The 18,276-nt window shown below is 34.3% G+C and overlaps 1 protein-coding gene across 13 annotated transcripts in view; it reads left to right on the top strand.

Annotated features, from left to right (window-relative positions):
• The window catches only part of mmd (disintegrin and metalloproteinase domain-containing protein mind-meld), a 750,004-nt gene that overhangs the window by 148,266 nt on the left and 583,462 nt on the right, over positions 1–18,276 (top strand). For all 13 annotated transcript variants that reach the window (XM_081739572.1, XM_081739577.1, XM_081739571.1 and 10 more), the window contains exon 3: positions 151–210. In XM_081739572.1, coding sequence (XP_081595698.1) covers positions 151–210 — 60 coding nt within the window. The remainder of the gene's footprint in view (positions 1–150; positions 211–18,276) is intronic.

The following is an 18,276-nucleotide window of genomic DNA, read 5'->3' as shown; positions in this document are numbered from 1 at the left end:
CTTAATACGTATACATCCTTTCGTACAAATGAGGTAGTGCAGAACTTAACCCAAATGGTTTATTCATGGTATTTATTGATTAGTTTCTGTTTTTTCTGTTTCTTTTTTTTTAAATATATTTAAAAATATGTGTTCTTTATTTTTTTTCAGTTACCACAGAGAAATTACGGGGAATCAATATACGGCGGTTCCAGCAGAGGTCGCACGCGGGTAAGTCTATGCATTTTCTTCTTTGAATTATTAATGAGTTTATTTTAGTGGCTTTTAGTCTTCTAATTTTGCTAGTAGGTAATTATATAACCAAGATTACAACCTATTAGCTAATTACTAAGTTAGTTAAACATAATCAGAAATAACGAGAATTTCTGTGGATAATATACAGGTTGACCCAGGAACTAAGTACACATTGATTTTCTTCTATAACTTTTTAATGCAATTAGTTAATTATCATGATGAATCATAGAATGATGCAATTTGTAAGCAGAATTTAAATCATACATAGGTACCATGATTGTGCACTAGTGTTTGCAAACGCGTTGGGACTAGTTGCCACTGTTTTAGGTAGAAATTTCGGTGGTATATCTGATAGTGTAGAAAATGTTTAGCATTTTGCGCACTAGATGTCAGTAGTGCCTCTAATCTCAGGATATGTAAGTCGCATCGTGTTAGATCGCCGTCATTTGACAGCTGATAATTGAAAATATACTCCATGTCACCCGAATTGACGTAAGCCACCAGGCAATAAGCTTGCACTGCGCTGTTATTAAACCTTCAATGAGGAATCTAATCATTCATAGTTGATTTTGTTCGAGTTTGTGGACAATTATGAATGATTAGATTCGTCACTGAAGGTTTGGTAACAGTACACTACGAGCTTATTGGCTGACGCCATACACCAATTCGGGTGACGCAAAGTTATAGTAGACGTGCAAAGAAGTGCCGGTATTTTTATAATAATACGTAAGGTATTACACCATGAAGATGAGTAAGCTTTTCGCAAAATAGCGCTATATTTTGCAACTTTATTTTGATAAAGAAACAAACACTGCGTAGGCTCCTTTTTTTTTTTTTTTTTTTTTGTCATTTATGGGAAAGATCCGTTATCAAAAGCAACAGCCAAAAGACAGTTTAGTTGCTTTTGTTCTGGAAATTTTGATATCCGAGGTGCTCCTCGCAGTCGGCGACCAATCTAAGAAAAATAACTGGTTTCAATAGAGCAGTGGTTCCGAAGGTGGGGACAAATCTTGGGATAGGCCTGGAGAGTGGGCAAGGGTTCGTAGTCTACTGACAAATAAACTTCACTGATAATTACAAATGTTACGAATGTTGTTACAGGGACATTAAATTAAATACCGTACAAACATATCACTATTGATTGAGAATAAAGCTGAAAAAGGGGACACCACGGTGCTTAGTGGTAGTATGCTTGCCTCTGAGGATTCTGGTTCGATTAAGTTTGCAGTGGACAACACCGTGTCTGCGGGTTTTCTCGGAGTATTTCCACATCATCATTCCACCAATTTTTCCATTATCATTCACTTGCCTTAATCATCTGTCTTCCTTAGCCTAAAGGGCATAACGTGAGACGTTAAACTGAAAGATTTCAATTCTTTTCAAAGCTGAAAATAAAGTAATTGCACTACCATAGTATCTTTTTTAAGAAAAGCAATAAGGGTCAGACCAACGAGCAGCAGTGAAGGGGGGCGTAAAGTATGCAGGGTTCACGATGAGGAGTCAAGTAAACGGGTAACGTTCATAAGACCTGAGCGGCACAAGACCTAAATAGCATACAATCTAAAAATATAAGTACTAGGCCTAAATTTTAGGTTTTGTGCCGTTTAGGTCTTATCCCGTTTAGGTGTTCTGCCGTTTGGATCTTGTGCCGTTTAGGTCTTGTACTATCCAATGATTTTTAAATCTTGTTCTGCCAAATGGATTTTAGATCTTGTGCTGCCAAGTAATTTTTTAGGTCTTATGCCATTTAGGTCTTGTACCGTTTAGGTGTTCTGCCGTTTGGATCTTGTGCCATTTAGGTCTTGTACTATCCAATGATTTTTAAATCTTGTTCTGCCAAATGGGTTTTAGGTCTTGTGCTGCCAAGTAATTTTTTAGGTCTTATGCCATTTAGGTCTTGTACCGTTTAGTCCTTGCGTCATTTAGGACTTGTGCCGCGTCCCCAGGTAAACAAGATGCAGAACGACTGCAACAAAGTTATAAGGGTTATGATGAAGCTTGTTCTTGAAACAGCAAGTCCATATATAAAGTCATTTATCGCCATCTCTTACTCAGATACTTGCTGACAGACAGACGGACATAACTTCTCTGTGAAACGTCTCTTATTTGTGTATACCTGTAGCATGGAAAACTAAAAAAAAAGTATATATGTCCATGGTTTATTTTATGTAAGTTAAAAAGATGCTTAATGTTGTTATTTCTGTAACAGCAATTCTTTACTTAGCACTTGAGGTGGAACGTAACTTGAGTTTTCACTTAATTCAGAGGATTAGTTATGCGGTCAAGAGCTTTAACAGTTACTGCATGTGGAAGTAAATATTTCATAGTAAATGGTAATTTTGTAAAATCCTTTATTTAAATATGCTCATAACATAAACAAGGAAAATCCAGAGATTTTCCTGGTATCTCATTCTCCTGTATATAGCTCTGTACAACATGAAATCTGTCCTTTAGATGAAAATATGTTTTTCTTGTGTATTTTTGCATGAGAAAATCAAAGCTGTTATTAAGGTTTACGTAGTACATACCTTTTTTAAAAAATAAATTACAAGTTTGTAATTTACATAAAGTACAGTATGTAAAGTACGATATTTATACAGGTGAAAATTAAATGCACTTAAGAAGATACTAATTGCACATAGCTTAAAATATACGCTCATATAAACACCCACAATGACAATTTCTCTCCTTTACAGAAAGAAATAGGCTGTTTATAGAAGGTGATTCCCCCCCACACACCGATTTGTTCGCTCAACAAATTTTCTTCTTTACAGTAAGGGATAGGCTGTTTATATGTGGAAGGGGTTCACCTAATTATTTGCTCACTCCATTATTCGCTCGCTCGCTTTTCTGCTTAATTAGGGAATACCGGTTTCTCATATTGAACCTCATTACTTATTTTCATGTCAGGTAGTAAAACCCAATTGTCATGTAGTAATTAGCCTCTTTAGAAGTTTGTGATGCCCAACAGAATAGGTTTTTAGCGCTGAATAAACATTTTCTAACGTGTAGTGGGATACAATGTTCTGTGGGTGTAAAAACGGGAGCTGGATCTATTTTGTTATATGTGTGATAAGCTTACATTTAAGAATTTAAAAATATGAAGTCTCACACCTTTAGTTAAAAATGTTAATTAACTGTACTTGGCCGTAGGGTTGGTGACCATGATAAGTCCTAGGCAACGCACATATGCTGAATTATATGTTCCACGAATTTGGTTACAAGAAAAACGTAGTGCTATGAAATTCACTGTTTCTATGATTTCGCAGAACAAATAGATCATGTAACAGATCGTTACTTTTGCTTGATGTGAAGGCCTTTTTTTCCAGATGATTCAATATCTTAATTTAAAGTCAGCAATTCGGCAAATTCCGCACAATAAAGATCTTCCAGTAACTAAATTCCATAACATTTCACCATTGACTCGAAGAAGACCTCACGCATCTCAAGCAACAGCGAATATTCATATACTATTTTCAGCCACCTAGTACACCCCACTCAATGGTACCTCATTTGATCACACAAGAAGGACTTTACGATCTTGTGCGTGATTTATATCTTTCTACATCAAAAGCAGAATTGTTGGGTTCCAGATTTTAAGGTTAGAATGTCTTAGCTATGGATGTTCAAATAAATTTGATTAGGAAATGACGAAGTCATTTTGTAGGCTATTTTGCAGAAAATGGAAGTATGGTTTATTTCAAAAATATAAATGTATTTTTTTTTCAGTTTTTGGAACATGAACATAATCTAGTCGACTGGCGTTTGTTTCTGAAAACTCGAAACTGAGTGTGAAAACAGTGTTTCTTGGTATTATTCGATGTTCATTGATCTGCTCTTGAAGCATATGCTAGTTATACAAAAGAAACGTATGAAATTACGAATGCAATATTGGACTACATCAAATGACTTGTGTGGGAGAACTCGAAATTTATTGGTATTTTCACAGGAATGAGAGAAAGATATGTCAATAATTATAGTTTTTAATGCACGATCTGTAATAAAGCATATCACTATCACTACATCCGTAAATACTGGATGATGGCAATATTTCATTCCTATAACTAAGGACATATCCCGTAAACCAATCATCAGTCCTCAGTATATCTTTTTGCCACTATTGATTTGATTACAAATTGGTTTGAAGGTTTTTGTGAAAGTAGGTCTACTAAACAGAGAAAGTTCACGTACTTCAAGGAGAAATTCCCAAACTTGTGAGACTTTCGTATACGCCCCATTACACCTCTGCGGTGGACACACCTTACCATTGGCATGAGCGGAAGGTATCTTTTCCATACCATTGTAAAGAACTGTGAATAAACTTCTGTATATTTCTCCTTCATTCTATCCATAAGTTGAAAGTGCGACGACAGTTTGTAGCACCGTAATTTGGCAAAGTTTTCCTTTTGTTACCAACTTCTCAGACACTACCACTATTTGCAAATTAGAAATGTGGTTGTTGTTTTCCTTCTTTCCAACGCCACCTCTTTGTCCTCGTTACACAACCCTCGTAGAGAGTACACTTTGGCGTCTGAATGTAAATTTACCAATCATAATAACAAGAAGAAAGATTTGATGTTTTGTTTTACTTTCGCGATCCTTTTGTTACGCTTTCTTGTTCCCTTGTGGCACAAGAAATTGTACGCACTATGTCTACATAATAATAATAATAATGATAATTTTCAAAAGTGAACTCGCTTGTTTGACGTTTGTTTGTATACCATATTTAATGCCTTAAAGAGTTAACAGATGACAGGCAGTAAATGCCTTGTTAAAGGGATGTTCCCCTTACGTACAGAGACAGTGTTTTCCCTCTTGTAAAGTAATTAGGATAATTGTAGCAAGTGGTAAAGAGACTGCAAAGGTACAAATGGATCGTCGTTTGCAGAACTTTTTTTGTTCATCGTCTTCCCTCTCTGAAGTTTCCTTAAGTTTTTCTTACCTTTTGTGACTCTTTGTTTTTGCGATGTTTGAACAGAACGAAAATTATGGAATTACTCATTTTCTCCCGTCTCATGCAAAAGGATTTCATTTCTAAAGAGATATCATGTTTTGCTATATGAATAATGTTATTTTTCGTGTATACTTTGTAGATTTCCTTTATATGCATCTAAAAGCTCACACAGTCATACAGACTTCAGATGTCATACAGTTTTAGTAAGGAAAAGAGAAGTTTAACAAGCAACTCTATGTTTGTGAAACACGAAACTTTAACCTAAGGTACCCCAGATCCATTTTCGAATTAACTTTCAAAGATCTTAAGTTCACGTGTCAAAAAATTTTATTAAGTGAAAAGGATTTACAATAAGTAACTTTACAATTTGTTGAAGAGATACGAAGCTTGGTTCCAAAGTAAGGGCCTACCAAATCCAAGGATAACGAAGATCAATTTTTGAATTTGGTTTTCATCTTTTTCTTGATCTACCGAATCTAACTCGTATATAAAACTACATGAACTTACTCACTCACTGACATAAAATAACAGGTACTGCCGGTTGACATGGAAAGTTGAAATTTCGCGTGATAGTAGCTTTTTGGAACTAAACCACAAGAAAATGGCTTAAAAAATGAATATTTTTAATTTTAGGGGATCTAGAAGGGAGATTGAAGAAATTCCCCAATGTTAAACACAAACTAAACATGACTTTCTTACAAGGCTGTCTATATTCTTTATTATAAATTAACTAGAAATGTTATAGTTTCGGAAGTATATCACTTCCTTCTTCAGACTACTACTCCAACTGAAATCATAAATAATATTACATCATTTGTTATCTCTACCAATTAGGAATCACTTTTCATTAAAAGTCAATATATATGTCCATTGTTGTGACAATTTTAAATTCTTAACACACATAATACATTGTTAACAAATCTTTATATTTCTTTTAACATATATTAACTAAAATAAATACTAATTAACTACCTAAATTTTGAAATTTTCTACTTGAATATTTAATACTAATTAACTCCTCAATATTGAAAAAAAACACATAAATAAATTAAACCCTATATTGTCCGTATATTCTACCGTTCTTCTTTCTTCTTTTTTCAAAAAGTTCTCCCACTCTTCATTAATACTCAAACCACTATTCCAATTCATAGCTTTATCGTACACTTCTTTTATCCTCTTCGCTTCTTTCCACTTCCTAACCGGTTGTCTCCCTTCATATTCCAATATTTTCGCTCCTTCCCAGTTTACTTCGTGGCCTGTTTCATCGACGTGCTTGTAAATGGCATTAGTGTCTCTCTTCAATCTTACATCATCTTTATGTTGTTTTAAACGTTCTTGCATTCTGTTCTTGGTTTCCCCTACATACACCTTATCACACATCCCACACGGTACTTCATATATCACTCCTTTTTTTACATAATTCCGCTGACGTTCTCATCTTCTTTTTCTTGATGATATCTATTATCTTTATCCCTTCTTGCCTGTACGTCTTAATATCTTCTCTTTTAAGAATTCTTCTTATCTTCTCGGATATCAGCCCTGTACTTTCAATACCATGCAATCTTTTCTTCTTGTCCTCTTCTTTCTCTTCTTCTTCTTTCTCACTTTTCTTCTTTCTCTTCCTGCTCATTTTCTTGTTCTTTTCACTGTAACCATTCTCTTTCAGCTGTTCCCATAGTCTTTGTATATCTTTCTCCTTTTGATCTTCCTTCATATTTATCATTCTGATCCTCTCTTCCATATTCCGAATGAAATTCAGTTTTGTTCCTTCATCAACATCACTTCTTTTATTGCAGTCAACTCCTGCTGCACATTCTTTTTGGAACCACGATGTTATAAAATTTCCTTCCTTTGTTCTCATTACTTTGATATCTAAGAAATTTATTACACCTTCTTTTTCTATTTCCTTCTCTAACATGATACCTTTTCATTCAGCATTCAATTCTCCAATATTTTTTTCCAATTGCCTTCTGGTTCCTTTCCATACTCCAAAGCAATCATCCACATACCTACAAGACAATAGTAATTTATCACCACCTTTTTCCATCACTGTTTTCTGCCATTCATTCATTACCAGATCTGCTATTATTGGGCTTATACATAATCCAATGCTCAACCCATCTTTCATCATTTTCCATTTCTAGTTAATTTATAATAAAGAATATAGACAGCCTTGTAAGAAAGTTATGTTTAGTTTTGGTTTAAGATGGACACAAGGTCTTTTTATCAATATCCCCAATGTTATTTAAAAGGGCTTGTTTCGACCTGTAATCTCATGTTTTAGGTACTTGAAATTGAAATGAAAAGTTAAAATTCGGTATGTTCGTACGTTCTCTATAGGATTATTTAACAAAATTAATAAAAATAAAAATTTCCAACTTCAGTGGTGTTTTATGGATAATTGAAAAATCTTCCACATGTTATTTATATGTAACATCTTCTACATCCCAAAATTTTTGGACACTTTCTGTAGGGCTACAATGATTAAATTTGGCATGATTGTAGCCTTTTAAGACTAACTCATAGAAAAAATGCCAAAAGTGAACATTTTTAATTTTTAGGTGTTCTAAAGTGGGATGAAGAAATTCTCCATGCTATTTAAAAGGACCTTTTTTAGACACATAATCACATGTTTCAGATACTTGGAATAGAAACTTGAAACTCGGTGTACTTGTATGTTTTTGTTATCGTTACCCAAGTAAATCACCAAAAATGAAAATTTCAAACTTTAAAGGGTTTTTTGGGGGGAACTGAAAAATCTTTCTCCTGTTGTTTATGTGGGACATCTTCTACATCCCAAAATGTCTAGGCACTTCCGGCAGGATTAGAATGATGAAATTTGTCATGATTGTAGCCTTCCAGAACTAAACTACAAGAAAATTGCCAAAAAAATAAAATTTAGTTTCTAAGGGGTCTAAAGGGGAGATGAAGAAATTTCCATGTCATTTAAAGGGTGTTTTCTTGGGATACAAAATCTTATCTTTTAGGTAGTTGAAATAGGAAAAGAAACTTGAAATTCGATAGAATTGTGGGTTTAAGAAGTGCGGGACCGTAGATCGAGCAAACGCGGGAGTTTGGCGGTGGAGCCGACAGCTAGCCAAAGGCTAGTCTCTATCTATATTACTACTAAAAGTCGCTTTCCCAGCTATAACCCAATATATATTCTGGGCAAAGTTACCAGGTTCTCTTTACACCTGGACATGTTCCCTTTCTTGGAAACTAAAAATGATCCAGGTGGGTTCTTTTTTTATGAGAAATAGGAAAAATTCTCTTTTCAGGACGAGAGGGGAGTTACGGATAACTGATTCTATTTCAAGATTCCTATAATATAGTACACACGGAAAATAAATGCTAATATTCTTTTGCTGTTCAGTATTAAGTTTTGGTACAGTATCAAGGAAGAGTATTCTATATTATCTGCAAAGGGTATCCTGGTTCTTCTAACTTTTGTTAGAACTTACATGTGTGATCAAGGATTTTCCTTGTATGCAGCAACAAAGACAAGGAACCGCAATCGACTAAATTCTGAACCTGATATGAGACTTCGACTCTCTTCGATCAAATTGAACATAAAATAATTATGCAAGATGAAAAGCAGCATTACTTGTCTCATTAAAGGGACAGTTTTCAAATTTAGTGTTTCAAAAATAGGCGTGTTCTTAGTAATTTTTTTAGATTGCAAATACATTATTTTACAAGCACTTTAACGGTATTAATAATATTATGTTTTATTATAGCACAAAGACAATATGATGTGGTTCCTTGAGCATTATTATCATTGACAGAGGTACCATGTCACAAAAAGTTTGAGAACCTCTGGTGTAGAGTATGCAACTACAATATATCCTTGTGTAATATATTTTATTTAAGGGGTAATTACATCATAAAACTAAACCCTCTATGTAATAGCGTTAAATCCTTTTTTTTTTCATTTTCTGGTAAGTGTTCTCAAAGACAGATAGCTGATTTTATAGTAGAATGGTAAGAATAATCTTTGTCAAGCAGCTACAAATATCTGATTTCCTCCCTGCTGCCTAACTAACAGTAAGAAAATATTGCATTCGTTTCATATCTCTCCTACAAAATTTTGAATTTTACACATAGCGGTTTTTCAAAGTGCACCAACGATAGTGGCAAATATTTGTACCTCCTAATTGCTGCCACTGTACTTGATATAACGCTTCCTTTACTGTGGTTCCTATAGATGAAGAAAAAAGAATGTAGTGTACGTAAAAACGTAGGTTACATGCATAAATCCTGTGGTTTTTGGACTTAGCGTACGACTACAATATCCTGTAGCAAATATATAACTGAAAACGTATATTTTATATTGCTTTCCGTGTAAGTGTTCCATCTATACGTACTTTCTGCATGAAACAAAGAAATGTATACAGGATCTCACATACAGACGAGTGTATATAGCATACAGCTGACGTATGTAACATTCATATATGTATACAATATACGGATGACTATTAGATGTCAGACATTCTGCAGCGGCATGCTGTAACATCTAAGCGTGGAAAAAGACAGTACGCATATACAACATATGGATTACGTACCTCCGTACAGATTTCCGTAGTAAACCTAAGGATTCTGTATATTTGTACAATATAACAAAGTGTCCGGATAACAGATTTTCTCAGGGTACCTATTCTACGAACAGTTGTGACAGTTTTCTTTTCATATAACAAATCTTAATTGTATAACTGACAGAACTAAACTTAATTAATTTATTTAAATGCAAACGTAAACTAGAGATAATGGAAGTATCAGATCGACGACTGAAAAATCTTAAAATTACTAAGCTGAGAATAAGGCTACTTACAGATTTAATGCAACAACGTCTTTATTTATGTGAAAAAACAAACAACAATTTAGTCTTGACATCATTAATTTACTTGCATCAAAGGAAAGATAGTAATTAGGTCTCCTTCTAACAAGAATAATAGCATTAGACTCACTTCAAAAGGGATAAATGTCTCCAGCAATTACTTGAGTTTTAATTACCTTAGTGAAATAAGTAGAAAGTGAATACGATCGTGGAAATTTGTACGTAGCAGGTTTCTTTCCTAATATTTCTTTAAAGAAGTAAAAGTACACGTCTTAATACTAATTATGAGTAATTAACACTAATTAAAAACAAACAAGAATACTTCCTGTTTTATATTATACTGGACGAATATCAATAGCTCACTCAAACTGTTTCGGATGTCAAGAGTTCACAATTTTTTGTTCTTCACTTTCAAAGTTGTAATGTATAACATACTGGATCTATGAAACCCTTTTGATATTGTTTGGTTGAGTAGTAATGATAACGCTACAGAGGACAGAAGTGTTATAAAGTAAATCGAAGCTATTATTTTCAGTATACAAAGATGTAGCCAAAAGTTCCTTCGTCTCTACTAACTAACTAACTCTATTGTCTGTGAAACTCGGCGGTTCAGTGACTGTATAACAAAAGCTCTCCATTGACTTAGATCCGTAGCCAACTGGATCCAGTTTCTATTTTGCAATCCTATTTCTGCGAGATCCATCTTAATGTGTGGGAGAACTCGAAAGTTATTGGTATTTTCACAGGAATGAGATAAAGATACATCAATTATACTTTTTTAATGCATGATCTGTAAGAAAGCAAATCACTACGTCCGTAAATAAATACTATCACTACGTCCGTAAATATTTCATTCCTATAACTAAGGACATATCCCGTAAACCAATCGTCAGTCCTCAGTATATATTTTTTGCCACTATTGATTTGATTACAAATTGGTTTGAAGGTTTTCGTGAAAGTAGGTCTACTAAATAGAGAAAGTTCACGTTCTTGAAGAAGAAATTCCTAAACTTGTGAGACTTTCGTACACGCCCCATTACACCTCTGCGGTGGACACACCTTACCATTGACATGAGCGGAAGGTACCCTTGTTAACTTAAGCTTCCTAGATTTGATGACTCTAACAATGTTTGGTAAACGGTATAATTTATGTAGTTAATCGTTACGAAGTTTTAGCCATTACCTATTCCCATTCCCATTGGGGCCGAATATTCGCCTCAGGATCTTGTTCTCAAATACTTTCAGTCTGCATTCTTTCTTCGGAGTAAGCGACTATGTTTCACAACCACACAGAACAACAGGCATGATTATCGTTTTATGTATTTTAAGCTTCAAATTCCTCGACAAAATTCGTGACGATAAGAGATTTTGAACTGAATAATAACACGAATTCCGTGCTTTTAGTCGTGAATATGGTTTTGGTTTGTTAATATTGATCCTAGGTATTTGAAAGTATCCACTTTAATGCAAGTATTATTTGATATTTTAATGCATCCATAATTTGCCGTATTACGATAGCGACGAACTTACATGTATTTAGTTTTCTCTGCATTTACTTCTAACCCCATGTCTTCTGCAGCCGTTTAATAATACCTCTGCATTTCTTTCTATTGTTCTTCTATCCTCCCCTATTAAACTCACATCATCAGCATATGTCATAACCTGGTGAATACCATTCAGCGCTAGGCCCTGGTTGCTACGAAGCATCTGAAATATTTACCTCTACAGACTTTTTGCTGCCGAGTCATGGACCATCGAACTTATCTGTACCGAACTTTTTTATGAACGTAGACTTTGACTAGCTTATAGACTGCACCAGTTTAAGTGCCAAAATAGTGAATGTGTAAAATTGAATGTTGGGTCCCTGACGCCGAACGTTTGGGGTTATTGATACTCCCGCAAGCAAAAGCAGGGGCCCTTAGAGCCTCCTCCGTCCATTCGGACCTAAAAACTAAAATGAATTAATATCTTAATAGCCTATAACATTTTTAATGCACTAATATTTTCCCGATATACAAGCATAACCGCCTACTGCTTAGTACTTTGAACTACCATTTTCAATGGACGCTGAAATAAAATACATGATATATGATAAAATCTAACATTATTATTTAATATTTTCTTAATAACCGCATTTAAAATACTTTTCTATAATCGAACTTTAAAATCCATCATAGTTCACTGTAACACACTGTATTGAAAACAAGGTAAACAAATCATTTACCATTGCAGTGCTCTACAGTGGTGCCTACCCCCTCTCATGTCCATGACGCACCCTGCCCCCTCAATTGCCTATGCGTAGGTGTTCTTCCATGAAAAAAAATCTTTTCGATTAATTTTTACACCCTCTCAAACATATTTATATATATTTTTAACCCCCCCAAAATTTCAATGACGCAGTTTGCGTCATAACCCCCCCACTTGTGGGCACTCCTGGTGCTCTACACAATTTTGCCATGATAAAAAAAATAAAACTGTCAGTGTCTCCTAGTTCAACATTTGTTATTTGTTTCAAAGTGACACTGTTACATAATCTAAATATGCAGAAAATAAATGAATATACTGTAGTAGTTGATAGTAGATCGTATCTATTAATTCTTTTATTGTATAGAGTAGTAATAACGATACATACATTTATTTTTCAGTAAATATCAGACCTGTAAAAATAGAGAATATTTGTAAAGTATTAGGTAGACCGAGAAACTATATTTGAAAAAGCAAAGCTTCAATATTTATTTATTTATTTCATAAGGACCACACAACAGGCTTAATGCCCAGTTATAGTGTCGTATACATAATTATTTAACATACACTATTATACATACATTATATACATACACAAATATACATCGTCTAATTATACAGAAGTTATTGCCTGACAGTTCCTATGAACTTGTTTTCTGACATACTAAATACATCTACTACATGAAATCTAATCATTTCGTTATATGAAGCACACATTCTCCACAGAAGAGATTACAATAGATTTGCTGTCCCAGTATTTGCTGTTTTAGTCTTACCTGTTGGGGCATGTGATAAAATTTCTGAAACTAGTTCTGGATAATCAATTCTACCGTTTATTAATTTATGTAAGAACAACAAATCAAAAACCAATTTCCTTTTTTTCTAATGTTTGAAAACTAAAATTCGTTAATAAGTCTTCATAGGGGACATATTTTGGGTAGAAACCGGTTTTCTTGTATGCAAGTATTTTTAAGAATTTAAACTGTGTATTTTCTATTGCATCAGAGTATTTAGTGACATTTGGTGTCCAAACAGTACAACAGTATTCTAATTTTGACGTCACATACGAAAAATATAACCTTATAAATGTCGATTCTTTGTAGAAATCCTGTTCTATCCTAGGTTTCTACTTGCACTACTCGTTATAGCGACAATATGTTGAGCAAAGGTTAATTTGCTATCGAATATAACTCCTAGGCCTTTGATAGTATTTGGGGTAGACAAGGAAGTGCCACTAATTGTATACGTAAAGTTAATTGGATTTTCTTTTCTCGTTAACCATACAGATTTACATTTGGATACATTGAGGATTAATTTATTCTTATCACACCACATTTGAACTCTGTCTAGATCCTGTTGAAGTTTCACGCAGTCATTAACTGAACTTACTTTGGAGTATAATTTGAGATCATCGGCGAAAAGAAGAACTTGAGAAGTTTTAATACACAGAGGAATATTATAAAAGTAAAGAAGGATATTCCATGAAATGAGGAAAATTGTTACAATAAAGGTCGTAAATTTGCACGTAATAAAACAAATGTTACTCTAAATAAAATCTGCAGTAAAATTTGACTTCTGATCAGATTTTCAGTCGAACAACTTACTTTTTACAAATATTTTCTAAAAATATAGAAAATCTCTTTTGCATATCAACTTTTTTCTTGCTTTAGTAGCAGAAAATGTTTTAACAATTATTCATAAAATTTTGTACTATTTAATATTGACATTTTTTTAGATGAGTTTGCCTTCGAAATTATATAAAACTAATAATTTCATTATATTATTAAGTTTTTAATCTCCTTCCGCCGTTCCTCAAAATACTCGCGTGTGCGGTTGCACACGTCACACATGCCTCCGGCCGGCCCTCTTACAGGTTCCGGTTCTGTTTACATTAGCATGGTTACAGTATCACAAGATTATGGAACACGGATATTTAAATAAGAGTACATACTAGTTCCGGTATAATATCTTGAACCGCTAGCGATAGACACTGATGCAAATCCCGAGGGAATGAGGGGGATATATATCCCCTCCAATCTTGGAACTGGGGGACTGTCGCCCCAATAACCCGATTTAAAATGCGTTTTTTGGGAAAAAAGAAATGTAATGATTTGTGTCCCATTGCCACAAAGGAAAGTGAGATGAAATTGATGTCCTCCCAGAATTAGCCTCAAATATGCCCGCCTCCCAATGTTAAAAACAACTCTGCTCCTTCCTGATCCTCCACAGGATTGTTTTTCAACTTCACAATTATTTTGGGTATCACTTAACAAAAAAACGGTCTTACTTGTACCCCCTACCCCAATGTTGAAGACAGATTTGTGCCGCTGAGAATAGGTTCCATAGTTTTCAAGCAAGAGCATTTTAAAACATAATTTTTCGCATTTTCGGCGGTTAACAAATTTGAACGTAGGCGTTTCTCGACCCATGTTTACTAGAAATTTTTCTTTCGTTTATAGATCATGTTAAATCACGCCAGCTATATCTGCTCTTGCCTCTTCTTAAGTTACTTCATAAAGCTCACTTATATTCTCTTCAATCTTTTCTCTATTCTATCTTTTTAATTGTCTCCTTCGTGCAGAAGATTAGAACTTAAATAAACTATGTTACAAAGACGTAAAACGTGTTATAAACAGGAGCACGTAAAACGTACATCTTATTTTTATTTCTAAAAGTTTCAATTTCGTTTGGTAGATGTTATCCGCTATGGGTGTTTAGTGCCATCTAAAGGGAGAGATATGTAACTTTCAGTCACCTTAGTTTCAATAGTACAAAATGGGATATGCATAGCCACAGTCAAGTTCACCGTTACCCATGAAAATGTTAACGGATTGACTCCATGAACGAATTCGGTCGAAATAAATTCACCGTTACCCGTGAAGATGTTAATTGATTAACTCCATGGAAGAACGCAGTCGAGATAAATCACCGTTACCCGTGACAATGTTAACGGATTGACACAATTAACGAACTCGATCCAGATGAATCATCGTTACCCGTGAAAATGTTAACAGATTAACTCCATTAACGAGCTCAGTCGAGATAAATCACCGTTAGCCGTGAAAATGTTAACGGATTGACTCCATTAACAAACTCGTTCCAGATAAATCATCGTTACCCGTGAAAATGTTAACAGATTAAATTCATTAACGAACGCAGTCGAGATAAATCACCGTTACCCGTGAAAATGTTAACGGATTGACACAATTAACGAACTCGATTCAGATGAATCATCGTTACCCGTGAAAATGTTAACAGATTAACTCCATTAACGAACTCAGTCGAGATAAATCACCGTACCCGTGAAGATGTGAATTTATTAACTCTATTAACGAGCTCAGTCGAGATAAATCACCGTTAGTCGTGAAAATGTTAACGGATTGACTCCATTAACGAACTCAGTTCATATAAATCATCGTTACCCGTGAAAATGCTTACAGATTAACTCCATTAACGAACTCAGTCGAGATAAATCACCGTACCCGTGAAGATGTGAATTTATTAACTCCATTAACGAGCTCAGTCGAGATAAATCACCGTTAGCCGTGAAAATGTTAACGGATTGACTCCATTAACAAACTCATACCAGATAAATTATCGTTACCCGTGAAAATGTTAACAGATTAAATCCATTAACGAGCTCAGTCGAGATAAATCACCGTTAGCCGTGAAAATGTTAACGGATTGAGTCTATTAACAACCTCGACCGAGACAGATCACCGTTATCCGTGAAAATGTTAACGGATTAACTCCATTAACGAAATTGAAAGGAACAATCGCACTAGCTATTTGTTGCAGAAAAAAACATAATTTACAAGTTTGCTTTCATTCAAGAGCTGTCGTGTGTGGATTAACGGACGAATGGACAGATGAACGTACTAACATTATATAATTTTATAAAACTTTACATATTAAATTTACATCGTAATACATATTAAGCGGAGACGATATGTTAATTCCCACTCTCATCAGATAAGATTAAAAAAAGTGCAAAAGGAATTTCTCGTTTTAAAAATTGAATGAAAAGTTGACAGCTTTTGAGGGACTACAAAAATTTTGTTGGATTTTCACTTTCCGTTTCTAATGAATAGAGAATAAAGTCCTTACAGAAAAGAGGCAGGTTCAAAATGAACGTGGAAGTGTTTAGGTACAGTGTTGCATATAATAAATTTATGTCTTTTTCCATTTTTTAAAAAAATTTAATTTATTTGGTTTTCTGTCATTACGCAAAATTTTGTAATTAAATATATATATATATATATATATATATATATATATATATATATATATATATATATATATCGAGAGAGAGAGAGAGAGAGAGAGAGAGAGAGAGAAGTGAAAAGTATTTATTGCACAACAAGAAAGAAAAATAAAGGGAAAAATGAAGTTAGAAACAAGACGAAAAATCAAATTAAAAGAAAATACTTTCTTTCTATTATGCTGTCTTGAAATTCTTAATACAAAAGATTGCGAATTGAGTTAAGAGGAAACAGAAGAAGACAGGAGTGGGTGTAAGAGAGAGAGAGAGAGAGAGGAAGCTGTATGTGAAGTTGAAACGAAATCTGTGACAAACTATTTTCTAAAGATTCCAGCTGAGAGCCAAATTGCTTGTCAAGAGATTTAAGAGTACACGAGTGTGTCTGTGTGAACGCATTTATATATATATAGTTGTGTGTGTATATATGTTTGTGTGTGTGTGTGTGTATCATTCCCGAAGGGAAGGAAATGCTGTTGAAATGGAGAAATTTCAGTGTGTGACACTTTTCCTTCCTTTGCTTTCTTCTGTTTTTACTTTCAGCTTCGCCCTTCCTATACCGTTCCTTGCAATGCTGCACTAAATCCTGAAGAACTTAAAGAAAAAACAAAAACATTTCTCGCTAGTGTTAAGGTTTTTTTTCTCTCTCTCTCTTTGATTCCCAATTAGAAATGAAGTCTTGATTTTCCTCTCCTTTTTATGCTGCTTTTACTTTTTAAACCTTTCTTTATGTTCTATAGCGTTTACTTTCTTGTTGAAATGTTCAAAAACTCTCTTCATTTCGTTTCGTTTTAAGTAGAATGTGTTATAACGTTGGTATTTCAGTAAAGAAAGAAAAAACTATATGAACGATTTGGAAAGTTAAGAAGATAGGGATTTTTAGTGACAGAAAGGATAGCACAACGAAAAAAAAGGGATATTCAATCAGTCGCTTTAGGGCATATGAACTACAAACTTATCTCTTTCGTATTTCAATCATTTGCTTTCTTCTGTCTATTGAACTTGTATAAGTGTATGAAAAGCATTATAGAGCGATTACTGTTCGTTTGTTTGCAGACATCATGAACGTTTTACAAGAAATGGTTCTTTGACGTGCTTTCTGTATCTCAATAATATGTTGTATCTCTGACCGTAACCTTGTATGTCTATGGTAAGTGGTGGAGAAGTATCATTCGATTTTTCAATATTTGACAACCATTGAGCACAAACGGCAATAAGATAGCCAAAAAATGCTTTTTAAAAAAATAGATTTATGACTTTAAGAGTAGTTTCAGTTCCAGACTTTATCATTCAATTCACACCGGAAGTTGTAGAAGTCCACAACTTCCGGTTTTGACACTGATTTTCATCGAGCAAAACTTCAGTAAATGACAAGAAACAATTTATCAATTTAGTATGAGACACTTTTCACCTACATTTTTTTACTTCCCTTTTTCTCTTTTCTTTCCTTCTCATTCCTTGTAGGGGGCCGCGGTGGCTCAGTAGTAGAGCGTTCATTTCTGGTGCGTGAGGTATCGGATTCAAACCCTGCTCTCGCCAAGTGAACTTTGTGGTGGGCAAACACCGTGTGCATGGGTTTCCTCGCGGTTTTCCCGTTTCCTTCCACTTTCTTCATTCCACCACTTCATTCATTTCTCATAATCACCGTCTCCTTTAGCCTAGATGGCGTAACTGTGGGACGTAAATCTCAAAGGTTTCATTTTTATTTTATTCCTTGTAACCTTGTACAAAATTCCCAAGAATTGTAAAAAA

The sequence above is a fragment of the Thermobia domestica genome, chromosome 15 (genome assembly GCF_964235325.1).
Source record: "Thermobia domestica chromosome 15, izTheDome1.hap1.1, whole genome shotgun sequence".
Lineage (NCBI taxonomy): Eukaryota > Metazoa > Arthropoda > Insecta > Zygentoma > Lepismatidae > Thermobia > Thermobia domestica.
Note: the sequence above shows the minus strand (reverse complement) of the source record. Positions and strands in the feature narration are given on the sequence as shown.